Source organism: Sinocyclocheilus grahami, unplaced genomic scaffold (assembly GCF_001515645.1).
Source record: "Sinocyclocheilus grahami isolate Dianchi unplaced genomic scaffold, SAMN03320097.WGS_v1.1 scaffold398.1, whole genome shotgun sequence".
Classification (NCBI taxonomy): Eukaryota; Metazoa; Chordata; class Actinopteri; order Cypriniformes; family Cyprinidae; genus Sinocyclocheilus; species Sinocyclocheilus grahami.
Window position 1 is genome coordinate 188,276 of NW_015505577.1, and position 18,230 is coordinate 206,505.

The 18,230-nt window shown below is 38.3% G+C and overlaps 1 protein-coding gene across 3 annotated transcripts in view; it reads right to left on the reverse strand.

The window, feature by feature from the left end:
- The window catches only part of LOC107550435 (E3 ubiquitin-protein ligase mib1), a 99,791-nt gene that overhangs the window by 52,444 nt on the left and 29,117 nt on the right, over positions 1–18,230 (reverse strand). For all 3 annotated transcript variants that reach the window (XM_016231710.1, XM_016231709.1, XM_016231708.1), the window contains exons 11-12: positions 14,951–15,148; positions 10,741–10,892 (exon numbers count right to left, since the gene is read on the reverse strand). In XM_016231710.1, the coding sequence (XP_016087196.1) occupies positions 10,741–10,892; positions 14,951–15,148 (350 nt within the window). The remainder of the gene's footprint in view (positions 1–10,740; positions 10,893–14,950; positions 15,149–18,230) is intronic.

The window sequence follows — 18,230 nt, forward strand, 5'->3', positions numbered from 1 at the left end:
GGAAACGGAGCGTAAATGTGGAAGTCCTTCAAAGATTTCTTATCCTGTTGCACCCTCCATAGAACCAGCGACTAGTCGACGTCAAGCTTAATGCATCATGGCAGAGCATTGAAGTCAACTAGTCGGTGCAACCCCTAATACACACACACACATACATGCATGCTAGGGGTGTGACGATTCACTCGTTTTATCGATGCATCTATTACAAACCCTGATGATACATATGCATCGATCTCGAAACATGGATTTTGAATCGTGAATCGTCGATTTCGGACAGTAATTGATTTAAAACATTAAGAATCTAATGAATCGCGATTTCTATAGCGAGTCAATGCTTTCAAAATATATACACATTAAGTTACTACAAGCATGAATTAATGGATACCTTGAACAGTGTTCGTGCCCTTGCATCTCTCCTTCACGCGCTCCACTATTTACCGCCTGCGACTGTCACAGGATTGCGCTCGCGCTCCGTTCGTCTCACTGACACATTTTTTGAGCAGCTGATGTGTAATCGCTCCTTAGCACTTAGCCATTTTTCAATGGCTCTCTGTCATACCGACGACATTACCCGAGCAGTCGAAGGCTACAAATTTTTTGCATGAGCAAAAATGTAAGTGTCTAAAGCAGGGGTGCCCAAACTCGGTCCTGGAGGGCCGGTGTCCTGCAGAGTTTAGCTCCAACCCCAATTAAACACACCTGAACCAGCTAATCAAGCTTTTATAGGCATACTAGAAACTTACCAGCAGGTGTGTTGAGGCAAGTTGGAGCTAAACTCTGCAGGACACCGGCCCTCCAGGACCGAGTTTGGGCACCCATGGTCTAAAGCATACGTACAGTTCCATTGAATGATAAATGTGTTTTAACAATGTCCTTCAACCAAATGTACGAAGAAAACGGTTAAAATAACCACAGCATTAACAACAACCTTGAAATAAGAGCACAAGGTTTATCTGATAATCAGATGCATGAAAGTAGCGTTCGCTGCTATAGCAAACATACATCCGTTTTCTTTCAGAATCATCATTCGCCGATGGAGTGGAAAAGTTAAATACTATAGCATTTTATTTTATGAAAATGAGATGAAGTTTTCGCACTGAAAGAGAAGTGATCTCGCGCTCAAAGAAATTAAGACGTGTCAGGCTATTTCTGCAGCTAATCTGAATAAAAAGCAAAATGAACTGATGAAACATTAAGACAATAAAAACAATAAATACATAATTTATGAATGATTCAGTGCTAATTGACATTTATTACAGTACAGAAACTATAAAGTATATTTTCTACCTTATTCTGTGCAGAAAATTGAAATAATTGTTTGTAGTATAAAACAATCATAAAATTGCCATTAGGAAAAAATTATAGATTACAAATGATTGATTATTGTCCAGCAGTGTATTTGATTTCTTATAGCAAATTCAAAGTAAGAGATAAGAATATAATTCCTAGTATAAAAAAATTAATTTAAAAAAATCATAATAAAACATACATACATAAAATTATTGTATTTCAGAATCAGAATGAGCTTTATTGCCAAGTATGCTTGCGCATACAAGGAATTTGTTTTAGTGACATAAGCTTCCAGTACACAGAGACAACAAAAAATAAAATGAGAATAAAAAAATAAAAAAATAAACATATGTAAATATAAAGACAAATATTGAAAAATAAAAATCGAAAAAAATAAATAAATTGTATGTACAGTTGTGCTATAGATGATAGAATGGAATAGAATAGAATGAGATGCAGGGATGTACTAGGATGAAGGTGGTAACAAATAAATATAAGGTTATTGCGCATTTTTATTGCATAATGTGGGGAACACTTAACTATTTGACATTTCTGTCACTTCTGAAATGATGGCTACGCCTCTGGTGTGACAAAATGTTAGCCTATACATAATACTTTTAAAGCTCTTTTTTAAAATCTTGGCTTACATAAATTTCTACATATGCCATGTCATGCCATAGCATCATTAAACTAGCATCTAACAATGGACAAAAGTGTGTGTTTTTTTCCTCTAACCATAAAGGCTACTGTGTAATTTGCCCCGACTAAGCATTTAAATAATCCTGTGAATGCACTTAAAGCAGAATCGGATCGTTAATCGAATTTAATTGTGAATCGAATCGAATTGAATCGTTCCGAATTTGCAAAAATCGTTCTTGAATCGAAAGCCTATGAATCGTGAATCGCATCGATTCGCTGTCTACCCAAAGATTCACAGCCCTAATGCATACATATAAACTATAAATCCAAAAAAAGACCAAATAAACGGGCTTAAAACAAAGCAGAAAAGTAGCAATTCACCTGACAATACAAGGCAGGCCCACACAGCCCATAATAATCTGTGCTGATCATTTGCTTTCATATTCAACAGTTTCTCTATAAACATAAAACACTTCACTGACCAATCATTTTCATTAGTGCCAAACTCTATTCCTATAATACCGTTTCCACTAGCAGCATTGGATGTGACTGCTGGCTAAGGCCCAAACTACTCAGCTGTAGAGCAGCACACAGCAGTGCATATGAGGGTGAGACTCCATATGGCGCTTAACAAACAGGTTGGCCCATTTGTACAGTAGTAATAGAGGCAGTGCAGCAGCAGCCTCTGCAGGGCCTGTTTGTGGACTCTGTTATGAGTCATGGGCTATTAATCGTAATGTTTACAGCACAACTGCCTTCCAGCAGCCATCCAGGAACCAGTCCTGCTCTCAGCCTGGGACTGTCATAAACACACAGGAAACTTTCAACATACCCAGGGTGCAAATTCGCAATGTATAGATAAACATGGGGAATATTCAATAAAATCTTAAAACTAAATAGACAGAAAAGGCCAAAATGCAGAGGTCTTCTTCAGCTGAACATCTTTCATAGTTTTAAAGAACATTAAATCAATAAAGTGCATATGCATACCAAGAGTCAGTCCGACAGGTTTGTTTGATTTGTCTGGGTGTTTAAAATTCCTGTCTAAGGTTACAACTGTACTTACAACAGCCATCACTGAAGAACACCGGTTGAGACACATCAGTGTGTTGATGACTTTAGAAAAAACATGCAAGGATGAAAAAAGCAAAACCATTTTTTCCCTGCTGTGTGATGTTTCTGTGATGAAATCTAACAGCTGGTTAAAATGGTGCAAGTGAAGTTAGGCTAGTACTACCTACTGGTTTTAAGTCCAAAAAGTAAGATTGCTTGCCACTCAGTTAAATGCTAGTTATTCAAACAAGTTCTTAAAACACAGACACAGTGACTATGTTTATGCAACTGACCCCTGAGATGAGTGGCATGTGGATTCAACAGGAAATTGAATATCTTAAAGGGGTCATATGATGCTTTTTTAAAGATCATTATTTTGTGTATTTGGTGTAATAGAATATGTTGACATGCTTTAATGTTCAAAAAACACATTATTTTTCAAATACTGTACATTATTGTAGGTCCTCTATGCCCCGCCTCTCTCAAACGCTTCGTTTTCTACAAAGTCCCTCCTTCCGACGAGCGCAGTCTGCTCTGATTGGCCAGCTGACCCAGTGCATTGTGATTGGCCGAACACCGCAAGCACTCGTCGGAAATGTAACGCCCCTTACCATAATCGCGAGCTTCATCTTTCAAAATAAATGTAAAGACAGTAAATAATGTCATTAGTTTTACCATCAGTTCAAGCCCGAAAGGGGAACAGACACAGTAATGATGCAGTACACAAGCCGCGGTTAAGACAGCTGACTCCACTGTGATGTGATGTGATGTGATGTGACGCTGTCTCTCTCTCTCTTACACACACACACACACACGCGCGCACACACACACACAAACGATGTGCAAAACTCCGCATTTGATCAGTCATTAGCAAATACTTAAACTAATAACAAAACAGTAGCTGATTCAGAAGCGCCAGATAGTCATAGCAAAGTCAGAATTACCTCCTCTCCTAGGTTCACGAAACGGTCGTCCATAAAATGCATTGCTGTTCTGTTGTAAGTGATCTTAAAGATTTCTAAATGCATCTACTTTCGGAAGGCCAAATAAAGTGCTTTTGCTTTCGCCTAGAAACACACAGCGTCTCCCTGACATGGCTGCTTCAACACTAACTGCGGTTACTGAAACCACGCCTTCTTTCTTTGCGTGCACATTTGGGCCGCATTATGCAAATCTTCCCACATAGTGACCTAGATATGTGGGGGCGTGTTAGAACGAGCCGTTTTAGGGGGGCGTGGCAGAGTCTTAACTTTGATAAAGAATATCTCTTTGGTTTTGAGACTTTAGTCTTTGCAACTTCAGGGATCTTATCTATCAGCTTGTAACACTCCAAAGAGAAAGGAAAACTTGAAATCGCATCATATGACCCCTTTAAAGCAGAGCACTTAGCATAAAGTTCCACTAGACTAAACAATAAAGTTAGTTTTTCATGACCTAACCACATACTGAAAAATAAACCAACAAGGACACAAGCTTAGCACAAGCCTTCAGACCTAGTAAATGCATACTCAATTCTACGCTACAGGACTGGACTAAAAGGCTTTAGCACAGGAAAGTACAGTACTGCGCTGTGCAGAGAAGACTGCAGTGGTGGGAGCTCATGCGAGAAATACAAGTAAATGGTGAGCTGGAGGAGAGCTATATATCTCTAGGACTTTCTGATGGTAAAGGGACAGGTTCTGCTCCCAAGCAAGGCTCTACTGTACAAGCGAGTCATAAATAATAACCCGGGGCAGTTCTTCATCCACACAGTCAATAAAAAGGATCCCCAAGTTGCTATTGGGAGACTGAAGCCAAGACTGATCATTTCACTGAGGGATTTGTAACTTAACTGAATACAGCAATTTTGTTTGGCGCAAAGGTGCACCAATAACAATAAAATCAATGCTCATTTTATTTGTAATGAATAAACAAACTGGCATGGCTACAATTGACATTAATTAATGAAATAATTTATTAAATGTTTAACCCGGTTACGGCATTTATACAATTTGAATTTATTTATTAATGGACACTTTTTTTTTTTATAAAGTATTGTGCTTCTGTGCTACTTTTTTAGAAATATATATCTTATATACATTAGATGCTTCACCACAACATTTTTTTTCATTGACAGTGTATCAACAGGAAATCTCAATGTTAGGTTTACAAACAAACCCTTTGGCAATATTGTAGATTTTTCTATCAACAAGAAGTCCTACAACAGAAAGTATGGCACATAATAGATCTGATAGATCATAATAGATCATAGTAAAACACATAGATCTGATCTCACCATCGAGTCAGTCTGGAATTACACGAAGAGACAGAAGCAACTGAGATGCCTAAATCCATTGAAGTACTATGGCAAGTTCTCCAAGATGCCTGCAATCGTAAGCACAAGCTAATGTAAAAACTGTTTTGTTGGACATGATCATACACAAATCTCTTTGGACTATTACAATATTTGCAAATGGAATGTTTAGAAATCCAAATCTTAAAACAAAGGTCTTAGTAAAAGTTATATATATATAAAAAATTCAGTTCAAATGTTACAAAAATAGAAAAAAGAAGCATATTTTGCAGCTTTGGAGCTCAACTAGTGTGAAATATATTACCCACAAGGAAAACTTGTGTTGATCTGATCCAGGAACTGACAAGCATAAGGAGAGTTAAAACAAGCATGAGGCATAATTTGACTGCTTGTTCTGGCCAATTAGGCTGCAGCCAGAGAAATGGGCTAGAGGGTCTTAAAGGGGTCATGAAATGCATTTTTGATTAATGTTTTCTGAGGTGCACTTATAACGTTAGTATGATTTTTTCATCAAAATTGACAATTTAGAAATAAAGAGGCATTTTCTACCCTCATTTGAGCCCTCTGATTTGAACGCTCTGTTGGAAGGGGCGTGTCTACTGTGAGACTTCATTGGAAACATCTTTGCATATGAAATAAGCATTACATGTGAAGCTCTCTCAAAAACGTTTACTACGTTTTTACTATTACAGCTGTTGAGATTACCTAATCATGGAGAGTGTTGATTATAGCATTATATTTAGATCTACTCCCGTCACATGAAAGGTTGCAGCAATGAGCATTGTAGCCAATGACAGACTGTTGAGAGCATGAATGCAGTGATGAGTGTTCTCATCATTGCAACTCAAGTTTTGCACATTCACAAAAGCGTTCCATCATAACTAACATTGCAAACACAATGTAAATAAGAGACTCATTGTGCAGTGTAAACTGTGTCACTGAATATAAACTCACGCTGTGTGATTGACAGCTCCAGCGATTATAAAGGGAGCCTTCTTGATTGCTTTTTGTATATAATTTAAGATTAGGCATTAGAATAAATATGGTTACATACATGTTGCGGTATTACTGTCAGGCCCATATCTTACAGTAAAAGTCTGTTTGCAAACCTGTGCCGAAACTGCAACTGATTTATCAAAGAATCCACAGTGAAATGCACTGAACAAACAAATAGTGTTCTAATTAGATATCCACATAATTAAAAGCAAAGGATTATTTGTAAGTTAATGTTTTTTTTTTGTTTTAAGTCCAGTGATCCTGTATTGCTCTTCTCTCCAGCTCATCTCACTAAAGCTCCAGTGGGCGAGGCCAAAGACGCAATTATGTAAAAGTAGGTGAGGATCTGATTCTGCAGAGGCAGGCTTTTGCCGCACTATGATGTCATAATGTGACAAATCAGAAACGAGTCGTTCACAGGATGGTTTTTTTGAGTAACCTCTTGCATCTCAAAACATCAAGGAAAATTTGATTTCTCAATTCACGACCCCTTTAAAGCCAGTTCAATCTGCACCGAATCCTCTACAGCTACTAGCAGAGGAAAACTGAACATACAGTGGGGCAAAAAAGTATTTAGTCAGCCACCAATTGTGCAAGTTCTCCCACTTAAAAAGATGAGAGAGGCCTGTAATTTTCATCATAGGTATACCTCAACTATGAAAAACAAAATGAGAAAAAAAAATCCAGAAAATCACATTGTAGGATTTTTAAAGAATTTATTTGCAAATTATGGTGGAAAACAAGTATTTGGTCAATAACAAAATTTCATCTCAATACTTTGTTATATACACTTTGTTGGCAATGACAGAGGTCAAACATTTTCTGTAAGTCTTCACAAGGTTTTCACACACGGTTGCTGGTATTTTGGCCCATTCCTCCATCCAGATCTCCTCTAGAGCAGTAATGTTTGGGGGCTGTCGCTGGGCAACACGGATTTTCAACTCCCTCCAAAGATTTTCTATGGGGTTGAGATCTGGAGACTGGCTAGGCCACTCCAGGACCTTGAAATGCTTCTTACGAAGCCACTCCTTCGTTGCCCGGGCAGTGTGTTTGGGATCATTGTCATGCTGAAAGACCCAGCCACATTTCATCTTCAATGCCCTTGCTGATGGAAGGAGGTTTTCACTCAAAATCTCACAATACATGGCCCCATTCATTCTTTCGTTTACACGGATCAGTCGTCCTGGTCCCTTTGCAGAAAAACAGCCCCAAAGCATGATGTTTCCACCCCCATGCTTCACAGTAGGTATGGTGTTCTTTGGATGCAACTCAGCATTCTTTCTCCTCCAAACACGACAAGTTGAGTTTTTACCAAAAAGTTATATTTTGGTTTCATCTGACCATATGACATTCTCCCAATCCTCTTCTGGATCATCCAAATGCTCTCTAGCAAACTTCAGACGGGCCTGGACATGTACTGGCTTAAGCAGGGGGACACATCTGGCACTGCAGGATTTGAGTCCCTGGCAGCGCAGTGTGTTACTGATGGTAGCCTTTGTTACTTTGGTCCCAGCTCTCTGCAGGTCATTCACTAGGTCCCCCCGTGTGGTTCTGGGATTTTTGCTCACAGTTCTTGTGATAATTTTGACCCCACGGGGTGAGATCTTGCATGGAGCCCCAGATCGAGGGAGATTATCAGTGGTCTTGTATGTCTTCCATTTTCTAATAATTGCTCCCACAGTTGATTTCTTCACACCAAGCTGCTAACCTATTGCAGATTCAGTCTTCCCAGCCTGGTGCAAGTCTACAATTTTGTTTCTGGTGTCCTTTGACAGCTCTTTGGTCTTGGCCATGGTGGAGTTTGGAGTGTGACTGTTTGAGGTTGTGGACAGATGACTTTTATACTGATAACGAGTTCAAACAGATGCCATTAATACAGGTAACCAGTGGAGGACAGAGGAGCCTCTTAAAGAAGAAGTTACAGGTCTGTGAGAGCCAGAAATCTTGCTTGTTTGTAGGTGACCAAATACTTATTTTACAGAGGAATTTACCAATTAATTCTTTAAAAATCCTACAATGTGATTTTCTAGACTTTTTTTCTCATTTTGTCTCTCATAGCTGAGGTATACCTATGATGAAAATTACAGGCCTCTCTCATCTTTTTAAGTGGGAGAACTTGCAAAATTGGTGGCTGACTAAATACTTTTTTCCCCCACTGTAGACTCCCATGCTTAATCAGGTTAATAATATTTTCTATGGCTTAGCCCTACTCCTGACATAACCATCACAGAAAACTGTGCAGGACACTATATTTAAACAGAAACACGATTTGACTGATTTATAAGACTTTAACTAGTGAGGACATGTAAAAGTCATAATATTTCACTATTTAAGTGAGGACATTTGGCCCTCACAAGTATAGCTAAACAAGTACACACACAACCTAAATATTATCAATGATGACACTGAGAACACAAGTCTTTCTGTCTTTAGTCACAAATAATTAAAGACTTTTGAGGAAAACATTTGAGGATCTTTCTCCATATAATGGACTTAAATGGTGGACACCGGGCTGAAGGTCCAAATTGCAGATTCAGTGCAGCTTCAAAGGACTCTACATGATCCCAGCCAAGGAATAGGGGATATATCTAGCGAAACGATTGGTCATTTTCTAAAAAAATAAAATAAATAAATATAAATAATTAAATATAAATAAATATATATACACACACCTTTTTTAACCACAAATGCTCATCTTGCACTAGCTCTGCAATGCGCGTCCGCAAATTCACTCATTAGCCTACGTAATCACTTTGGAAATCTCCCTGCCGGTTAGCTCTTCGTCTGTGTACTCCGGTTCAGAAAGGTGGGGTAGGGCGAAAAACTCAGTTTCTCCTCCAACTTCAAAATCATCCAACATTGTTGTTTTATCTTTTTTTGTAAAGGGCATTTGACTTTCTTTGCATGTTCCCTTTGTAAACACTGGGTCGGTACTTCCGCCTATGTCACATGTGACCTTTTCAACGTGACAGCGTAATGCGTGAAGTCGAGCATTTGTGGTAAAAAAGTTAATACATTTTTATTTTTTAAGAAAATAACTGATCGCTTCGCTAAATAAGACCCTTAATTCTTTGGCTGGGATCAGGTAGAGTCCTTTGAAGCTGCACTGAATCTGCAATTTGGACCTTCAGCCCGTTGGGTCCCATTGAAGTCCATTATATGGAGAAAGATCCTGGAATTTTTACCTTAAAAACCTTAAGTTATTTGCGACTGAAGAGAGAAAGACAAACATCTTGGATGACATGAGGGTGAATAAATGATCAGGAAGTTTTTATTCTGGAAGTGAACTAATCCTTTAAAGGTCCCATATTGTCAAAACTGAAAGTTCCTGGCTTTTTTCACGATTACTGAGGTCTAGGCGCTATTTAACTACCATATAAGTTTCAAAACAGTCAGTCCACAGTAAAATGCACACAGCCTGCTTAAAGTTCTAGCTATTTTTCACGAACCGTTGTGACTTCCGTAAAAAGTTGACGTCAGAACTACAGAGTCACTGCCTTCAGTCAGCACCCTGAGCACCGCCCACAGTCCCACTCTCCTTTTGCCAAACCCCCAGACAAGATCGCGTCCATGCTTTTGCTGAGCAACGACAACACGGAAACATGTCGAAAAGGTTAACTTTAGCCACGAAACCAGATCGGCCGACCTGTAACGTTACACTCTAACTCAAAGGATGGACGATCTGACAGGATTGTAACTATGAGGTGGATCACATCTAACGTGTACAGTAAAGACAAACGCACCGTGTCCATCTAATCAAGATGAAGATGTACTGTATATACATTTCAATTTCAGCTTTCTGTCCAGTCTGCTCATTTTATCGCGTTTAAACAGCTGTCATCGGTTTTTTGTCTGGCAGTGGCAGCAGATATGCGATCAAATTTCTAATTTGAGGCTGTATTATGTCGATTCTGGCACCCAACATCACAACAAGATGATATTTTAAGCTACTTATGTAGCCGAATCTGCGCTGGTTTGAATGGGCCGCCTCCAGTTTCCCCTTTGTTTTGCTTCCTCCATCTAGCGCTTGGCTGACCCTCTTTAACTGTGGTTGGCCTGGCTGTGCGTCACTCAGAAAACAACAGGCCAATCATAACAGGCCAAAATCGACCTGTTCTCAGCAGAGCTCCTGAGAGAGGAGCTGTAAAAATATATTGAGATGGTTTTTGGTACTTATACCGCAAATATATATTCTTAAGGACATCAATACCTAAAATAAAACACCAGAAAGGTGTACAATATGGGACCTTTAAGTTTGTATGCAAGAGGGCATCACCATTCATGAAGCCACAATGGTAAATGTGCCGCAGTAAAGATACAATTATTTATTTTGCCTTCTGGAACCTCTAATTTGTTCTGTACAGGCCCCAAATATGAGCGGAGACCATTCAGTAAACTCTGATGCATAATGCTCATTATTTAGAAGCCCGATTTCAGCCCAAGTTATGACAAAGTCAATGTAGCCATACCTGGGGTTCCCTCGCAGAGCTGCGTGGTGAAGTGCGTTGAAGCCATTATTGTTGGTAATTGTGACATCTGCACCTGCTTCCAGGAGCACAGAGAGCATGTCATCCCTCTTCTTGCTGATGGCATCATGCAGAGGTGTGTCTCCCTCGGAGTCCTGCAGGGGGCAGCATTAAGTTACACACTCTTTAGTATATGTGGTGCATTGCTAATAAATGCAATGCACCTTCATTTAAGTCTGTTCGCAGATGCCAAATAAAAGAATGCCTAGAGTTGAACTTTACAGAGGGTGTGATGTGACTTGTGTACAACAGAACAGGTAGAAATATGCTAAAATATACAAATGCTTAACATTTATATAATAATAAATGCTGGCATTCCATGGCAATGTTGCATGTGATGGCATTTGCTTTGAAAAGCAGCCAACCAATCTGTGCTGATTCATGGTAAAACTGCACTAGATTGTTCGCTGCAGAATAGAAGAGAAAATGTCTTGTCTGCAGTATAAATAGCATATTAACTCTTTCCCCGCCATTGACGAGTTATCTCGTCTTTTACAAGAAAACGCTTCCCCGGCAAAGACGAGTTTTTATGGCTTTTCGTGTTTTCAGTGTTATACACTCGGGGGCGCTATTACGCATCTTCTGAACGAGTACAAAACCTCCCGAACAAAAACACATGTGAACAGGACGGAGAAACTAGCAATCTCTTTTGTAAACAGATGCATATGAAAAATAATGCGATCATCAGCAATAGACAGCATATAAATGAAAACTGCATAATGTTACAGAGTAAAATGTTGATCCAGGAAGTGGTATATGTCTGTGCAAGCTTTGGAGGTATTGATGGAAGCGATTTACTGGATTTATGCTTTGATAATCGTACTGAAGATTATCCAGATGTAGATGTATCCAGAGAGTGGCAGGATCAAGCCTACAACCTCGTTTTGAAAAGAAGTGTACTACAAAGCAGGCTCATTGCAGCCAATAAAATAGTGAATAAGATTATTCATATATTTTGTCAATTTTGTTTGTTCTTTTTGCATGCAGCTTGAAAAGGGACAAAATGAAGCAAAGCACAACTGGTCCACACATTTATTTTCTCCGTTTCTGAATTAGATTTTTATCAGAGGCAAAATGCAAACACAATTGCATTATTATTAATATTTAAAGTCTTATTTCATGCAAAGTGATAATATAATTGCACTTTTATTTTCTTTTTTGAAAGTTTTTAATGCTGTTATTTGTCGTTATGCTTTTAAAAGTGATGTTAATAAAATAAATATTAACAGTTAAAATTAAAGCCTAATTTATTACCATTTTGTTGGGGCGATTGGGGACAGGTGGGGCTCGGAACCCTTCCCTACCTCCAAAGTGGGGAATGGCAGAAAAAGTTTGAGAAACACAGAGTTACAGGCACTGCAAGTATCTGCAAATAACCGGCTGATATTATTATTAGGGGTGTAACGATCCATCGATATGGCCTACATACATCGATTAAATGTCTGATACGATGTATCGATGACACACGTAAAATATCAATATCTGTAGTATAAATAGGCACCTTATTTTGACACTCTCCACATTTTCACCAATGTCCGTCTATGCATTACCGCCAACGCTTACATTCTCGTTCAAACTCGCGTGTCAGTAGGATAAGACTGCCTGAAGGGCGAGCGTAAAAGTCACTCGGGATAGTTGACGGAACTGTCAAGCGCTTGTGAGAAGTTTTCAGCACGCAGTGACACGCGCACACATCCAAAGCGCAAGCATGCAGACAGACACATCGACAGCACGCTAATATTTGAGCTAGGGTTGGGCGATGTCTACAAAATTGGCATCGGACGATGTCTACAGTCAAACATCGCGATGGACCATGACATCGGCGGGGGCGAGCGGGGGAGGGGTGTGGTTGGAGAGTTAGGGGGTGTGCTCGAAGCGTGAATCCTTATAAGGGAAAACACGATTCCTAACACCGTGTCTACACCGGACGCAAGTGGCGTGGCGCAACAAAATACTATAGAACCACTGATCTATAACAGAGATTCATTATATATAGATCAGTCTATAGAACTCATTATAATCAGTGATGCTGTCTACACTGGATGCGGCGCGACACGACAAATCCCCGACAGTAAACTGCTGCCACGTTCTCTTATGACGTGCTGACACAAATTTCAAATGACTTTCAACGGTCGCTTTGTCGCGTCCAGTGTAGACAGACTTTAGCTGATGCAGCGCGGCGCGATACAATAACTGTCGCATCCGGTGTAGACATGGTGTAACGGTTGCCTGTTTTCTGCTTTTGCTTGTAATTTGGTTATCGGTAGAAAAGGTTTTTAGCACTGAGCCCATAGTAGCAGCCAAAAAAGTCTCATATAAAGGTAACAGCTTTATTTTTGATTTCTTTAAATTTATTTTTCTACATTAATGTATTTTTTCATACAACTGGAGTATCTCGTTTGTGTTGTTTCCTAATGAGGATTTACATTATTTTACACACTGCATATTTTATCACAGAAACCTGAAAGACTGTCTTGACTGTTGTCATATCTTAAGATTACTGATCTTGTGTGTGACTTAATTTATAATTTTTTTTATGATTTAAAAGAAGTGTAGGCCTATTTTTTGTTGTGAATATCCCAACCGAGGAACAGGATGCGAAAATTTAAGATACATATTCATGTTATATGTTTTGGTTGCATTTGTGAGTTAATAAAAATGTAGATGGTTTTTTTAAAATAGGTATATAATATAATAATATCGATATATCGATCGATATTCTCCTCTATCGAATCGTAGAATTTTTTGAAGTATTGGCAAATATCGTATCGCTGGGTATAAGAATCGATATCGTATCGTACCATGACAAACCATCCGATTTATACCCCTAATTATTATTAACTATAACTATATCAAACTAGTGTCCAAAATCTCCCAACAGCCATATCAATAATCTACTAAAATAATCTTGTTTCAATTAATTGTGAGCAACTTGAACAAACCTTGCCTGTGTGATTTTGTATAATAATGCTGACTAATTAAGCCAATTAAACTCATTTCAATTAACCACTTGTTACATTTGATATCAACATTTTCTGGGGAAACTTTTGCTGTCTTTTGTTTTCTTTTCTTTTTTTAAAACAATCAAGATACTGTGCCAAGTTAAAAGTAGTCAACTTTAACATTAACTTCAACTTAACTTAAAAGTATGGAATAATTACGTTTTTATTTAAATGACAAAGCCTCACAAGGTCTGCATTTATTTGATCAAAATACAATACAAACAGTAATATTGCGAAATAATACAATTTAAAAATAAATGTTTCCTATTTTAATACATTTTAAAATTACATTTTTCCCTGTGATAGCAAAACTAATTTTTAGCAACCATTACTCCAGTCTTCAGTGTCACATTAGTCAACTTTAACATTAACTTCAACTTAACTTAAAAGTATGGAATAATTACGTTTTTATTTAAATGACAAAGCCTCACAAGGTCTGCATTTATTTGATCAAAAATACAATACAAACAGTAATATTGCGAAATAATACAATTTAAAAATAAATGTTTCCTATTTTAATACATTTTAAAATTACATTTTTCCCTGTGATAGCAAAACTAATTTTTAGCAACCATTACTCCAGTCTTCAGTGTCACATGATCCTTTAGAAATGATTCTAATATGATGACTTTGTGCTCTCAAAACATTTCTCATTATCATCCATGTTGAAAGTTTTTGCTGCTTTATATATTTTTTTAGAAACCGTGATACAAAGTAAGAATTAATCATATCTGAGCACCAAGAATAATAATTGGTAATAACTGGCAACCAAATCAGCATATTAGAATGATTTGTGAAGGATCATGTGATACTGAAGACTGGAGTAATGGCTGCTGAAAATTAATCACAGGAATAAATTACATTTTAAAATAAATTAAAATAGAAAACTGTTATTTTACATTGCAATGATATTTCACAATATGAATATTTAATTAAATAAATGCAGCAGTGATAAGGATAAGAGACTTCTTTCAAAAATATATATATATTAAAAAAAAATCTAAATTATTCCAAAAGTTTGACCAGTAGTGTACAAGAAGCTACTGACTAACTATCAGCTTTAGCACAGATTGTCTGCCCGAAAGTGCCAGTAAAGAAAAATCAAGGCAGAGAGTTTCCGTGCTAAACTGAGAGGTACTGATATAGTTCACCTGCAGACTGGGGTGGCAGCCAAAGTCAAGCAAAGTCTTCACCACCTGTAGGTGGCCCTTGTTGACAGCGATGTGCAGAGGTGTCTGTCTGCGTTTGTTTCTGGCATTCAGGTCAGCCCCGCCTCGATGCAGCACCTCAATGACGGAACCTTCATCCCCGAAGGATGCGTGATGGACAGCTCGGTCTCCATCCTTATCCTGAAAGAGTCGCATGTCAATCACTGTCAGCATCCCAATTTAAAACATCACTGTTTGATTCCACTGTCTGACTCTAAAGCTTTTAGAACTCTAACTGGCCAAGAAAAATAAAATGCTGAGGAATGTTTATGGACACAGTCATTACTGAAGCAACTGCCTTATTACGATGCAAATCTTCTGGTTAATTAATCAGAGGTTAAAAGTGATTCACCGCCATAAATTAGACTCTGCCTAATCTATTCATTGCTCCTGCTGACAGTGGCAACAAGTACAGTCTGTTTTTCTCCATTGGACCACAATATTTCATTAAGGATTCCAATACATGAAACTAAAAGAGAAACAAGCATCCTTTAAACTGTAAGACATCCTATAATGACTAGATTTCTTCACATTCAGCCTGTAAAAGTTCAAATCAGATTTGTTCGTGTTAACTAAATCTAAAACGAAAAATATAAAAAAAATGTAAATAAGGCTGAAATATAAATATATATATATAATATTTTGAAATTGCTTTTAAAAATGTATTATATTTATAATTTAAAAAATTATTATTATATAGAAGGAGAGAGACAGAGAGAGAGAGAAAAACAACACGGTTTAAAATAAGAGTACAACCACAACGTTTAAGTCATATGACTTTACAGATTTTTAACAGGGTGCCTTTCTTGGCATGTTTAATAATCTAAAATTTGTATATTTAAAATGATTTCATTTAAAATTTGGCCATATAAAAATTACATTACACAGGTGACTATTTCCACCTTTCTGGTACTCTGTAATTTTAACAATTACTATGCTGTCACGCACAATCCATAACAGACAACCAAATAAAAATGATAAAGCAGGTTTCGCAGATTTGCGAAAGTCTGCAATCAAAGTATGATCTTTTCCAAAGAAAGCTCTTTCCTGCCCCTGAAACATCACCATACACCAGGACATAAATATTCGTGCTTGATTGTGAGTGGAGAACCATTCACGTGAGTGGAATAACAATGCTGGCTTTCCAGCGTTGTTGTTGTTTTTTTTAAGCAAACAGTAGACGTGCTGACTGCATGCTAACATTAAAGGGGTCCTACTATGCTCTTTTACAAAGTCTCGATTTTGTTTTGGGGGTGCACTAGAACAGGCTCTCATACTAGGTTGTTCGAAAAACACATTATTTTTCACATATTTTACATTATTACAACACCTCTCTCCCCAGTCTGGCATGAACGGCTCGAATAGTTATTTTATCAAATGAAGGCCCGCCTTCTGAAATACCAAATGTGCTGTGATTGGTTAACTGGGCCAGTGTGTTTTGTGATTGGCAGCACTCGGTGCCTGGTCTGGAAATGTCATGCCCCTTACCATAGCCGCCTGCCAGCTTTAGTGTAAATATTGCGTCAATATCAAATAATTTTGAGCGCGATTTAAACCTGGATGATTGTAACCACTCTAAGTTCGTCTGCCTTGGGAAAGCTAGCGTGTCTCCGACATAGTGATAACACTCGCTGCCTTCTCTAGTGCAGCTCAACCAGGTCTCGTCACATTCGTCGATATTTGTGATATCACAAATCCCGGAAAAAATGCGTTGTAGTCCAAACGAGTCATTCATTGTAGTTTTTGAAAAGTTTTTCTGTTAAATTAAAGATCTCCTTTTGAAGTGGACTTTGAACTTTGCAACTTTGTAGATCTTTTTCATGCTCAAAGAGCAACATTACATACTAAATAAAGTTGAAAAAGTGAAAAAGCATAATAGGACCCCTTTAACTTCAGAATATAGGAATCATGGGATTAATGTTATCTCAATACACCTACTTTTCTTTACAAACAAACACTTATTTCACCTAGCATTCCTATTGCAACAATGTGAGCCAAAAACATTTATTCAAACGTTATTAGTGCAAGTTACTTGGAAGATCACTCCATGGGTTAAAAACACTCCTCTCTGAATTTGATCCTTTACATACACACTGCCTGGCCAAAAAAAAACGTCTGGATTTAAATAAGCAAGGACTTAAGATTTTAGGACTGAATCATTATTGCAGTGATTAATGTGTTTCTGGGCTGTTGTATGTTTGGCAACAGTTCTTTTAACCCAAACTGATGCAGCGAGTAGCTTTTTATTTCTCAAAAAACATACACATGTCCATATTCCAAGATGACAATTCCAAGATTCATCAGGCTCAAATTGTGAAAGATCGGCCACCAGAGTCCTGACCTTAACCCCACTGAATGTGCTGGAGGAAACTTTACACTGCTTGTGCAAAAAAAAAATTGGAACGCATTTAGCTTTGATGACATTGCGCTTTCGTGGTGCCACTGTTTTGACAATGGTATGCAACATCACAACATTTATTTCCATATCAATCTTGACATTATCATCCCAGTACACGCACATCAGTACATCTTCCAACATGGTTGTTTGTGAAATAAAAAGCTACACACAGAATCAATTAGGGTTAAAAGAATTGTTGCTAAACCTATAACATACCAGAAGCATATTAAAGGGGTCATATGATGCAATTAAAAAATTCTCTTTGGAGTGTTACAACTGTTCGTGCATCGATAAGATCCCTAAAGTTGCAAAGACTAAAGTCTCAAACCCAAAGAGATATTCTTTATAAAAGTTAAGACTGGTCCACGCCCTCTTAAAACGCCTCGTTTAAACACACCCCCACATGTCTACGTTACGATGTGGGAAGATTTGCATAACGCCACCCAAATGTTCACGCAAAGGCGGCGTAACTTTTATTCTTGCTGTAGTATTGTAGTTGCCGCCGCCACCATGTCGTGGAGACGCTGTGTGTTTCGTTGTGAAAGCGAAACTACTTTGTTTGGCCTTCCAAAAGAGGATGATGTCCGCTTCGTCATGCCTAGAGCTGATCAGTGCTAGTCGCTGAGGAAATACATCAACTTCGCGCTGTGGCTCGCCGGATCGGCTTTCCCCGTGGACGAAGCGGAGTCCAGCCCGGGGTTGTCACATGTGGTTGCCGCAAGCCCTCCGGCCGCGCCATTCTCAAGCCCGCTGGCCTCCGCTCACTCAAGGCTGCCGTGTGTGAAGTTGTGTGTTTCGTTGTGAAAGCGAAACTACTTTGTTTGG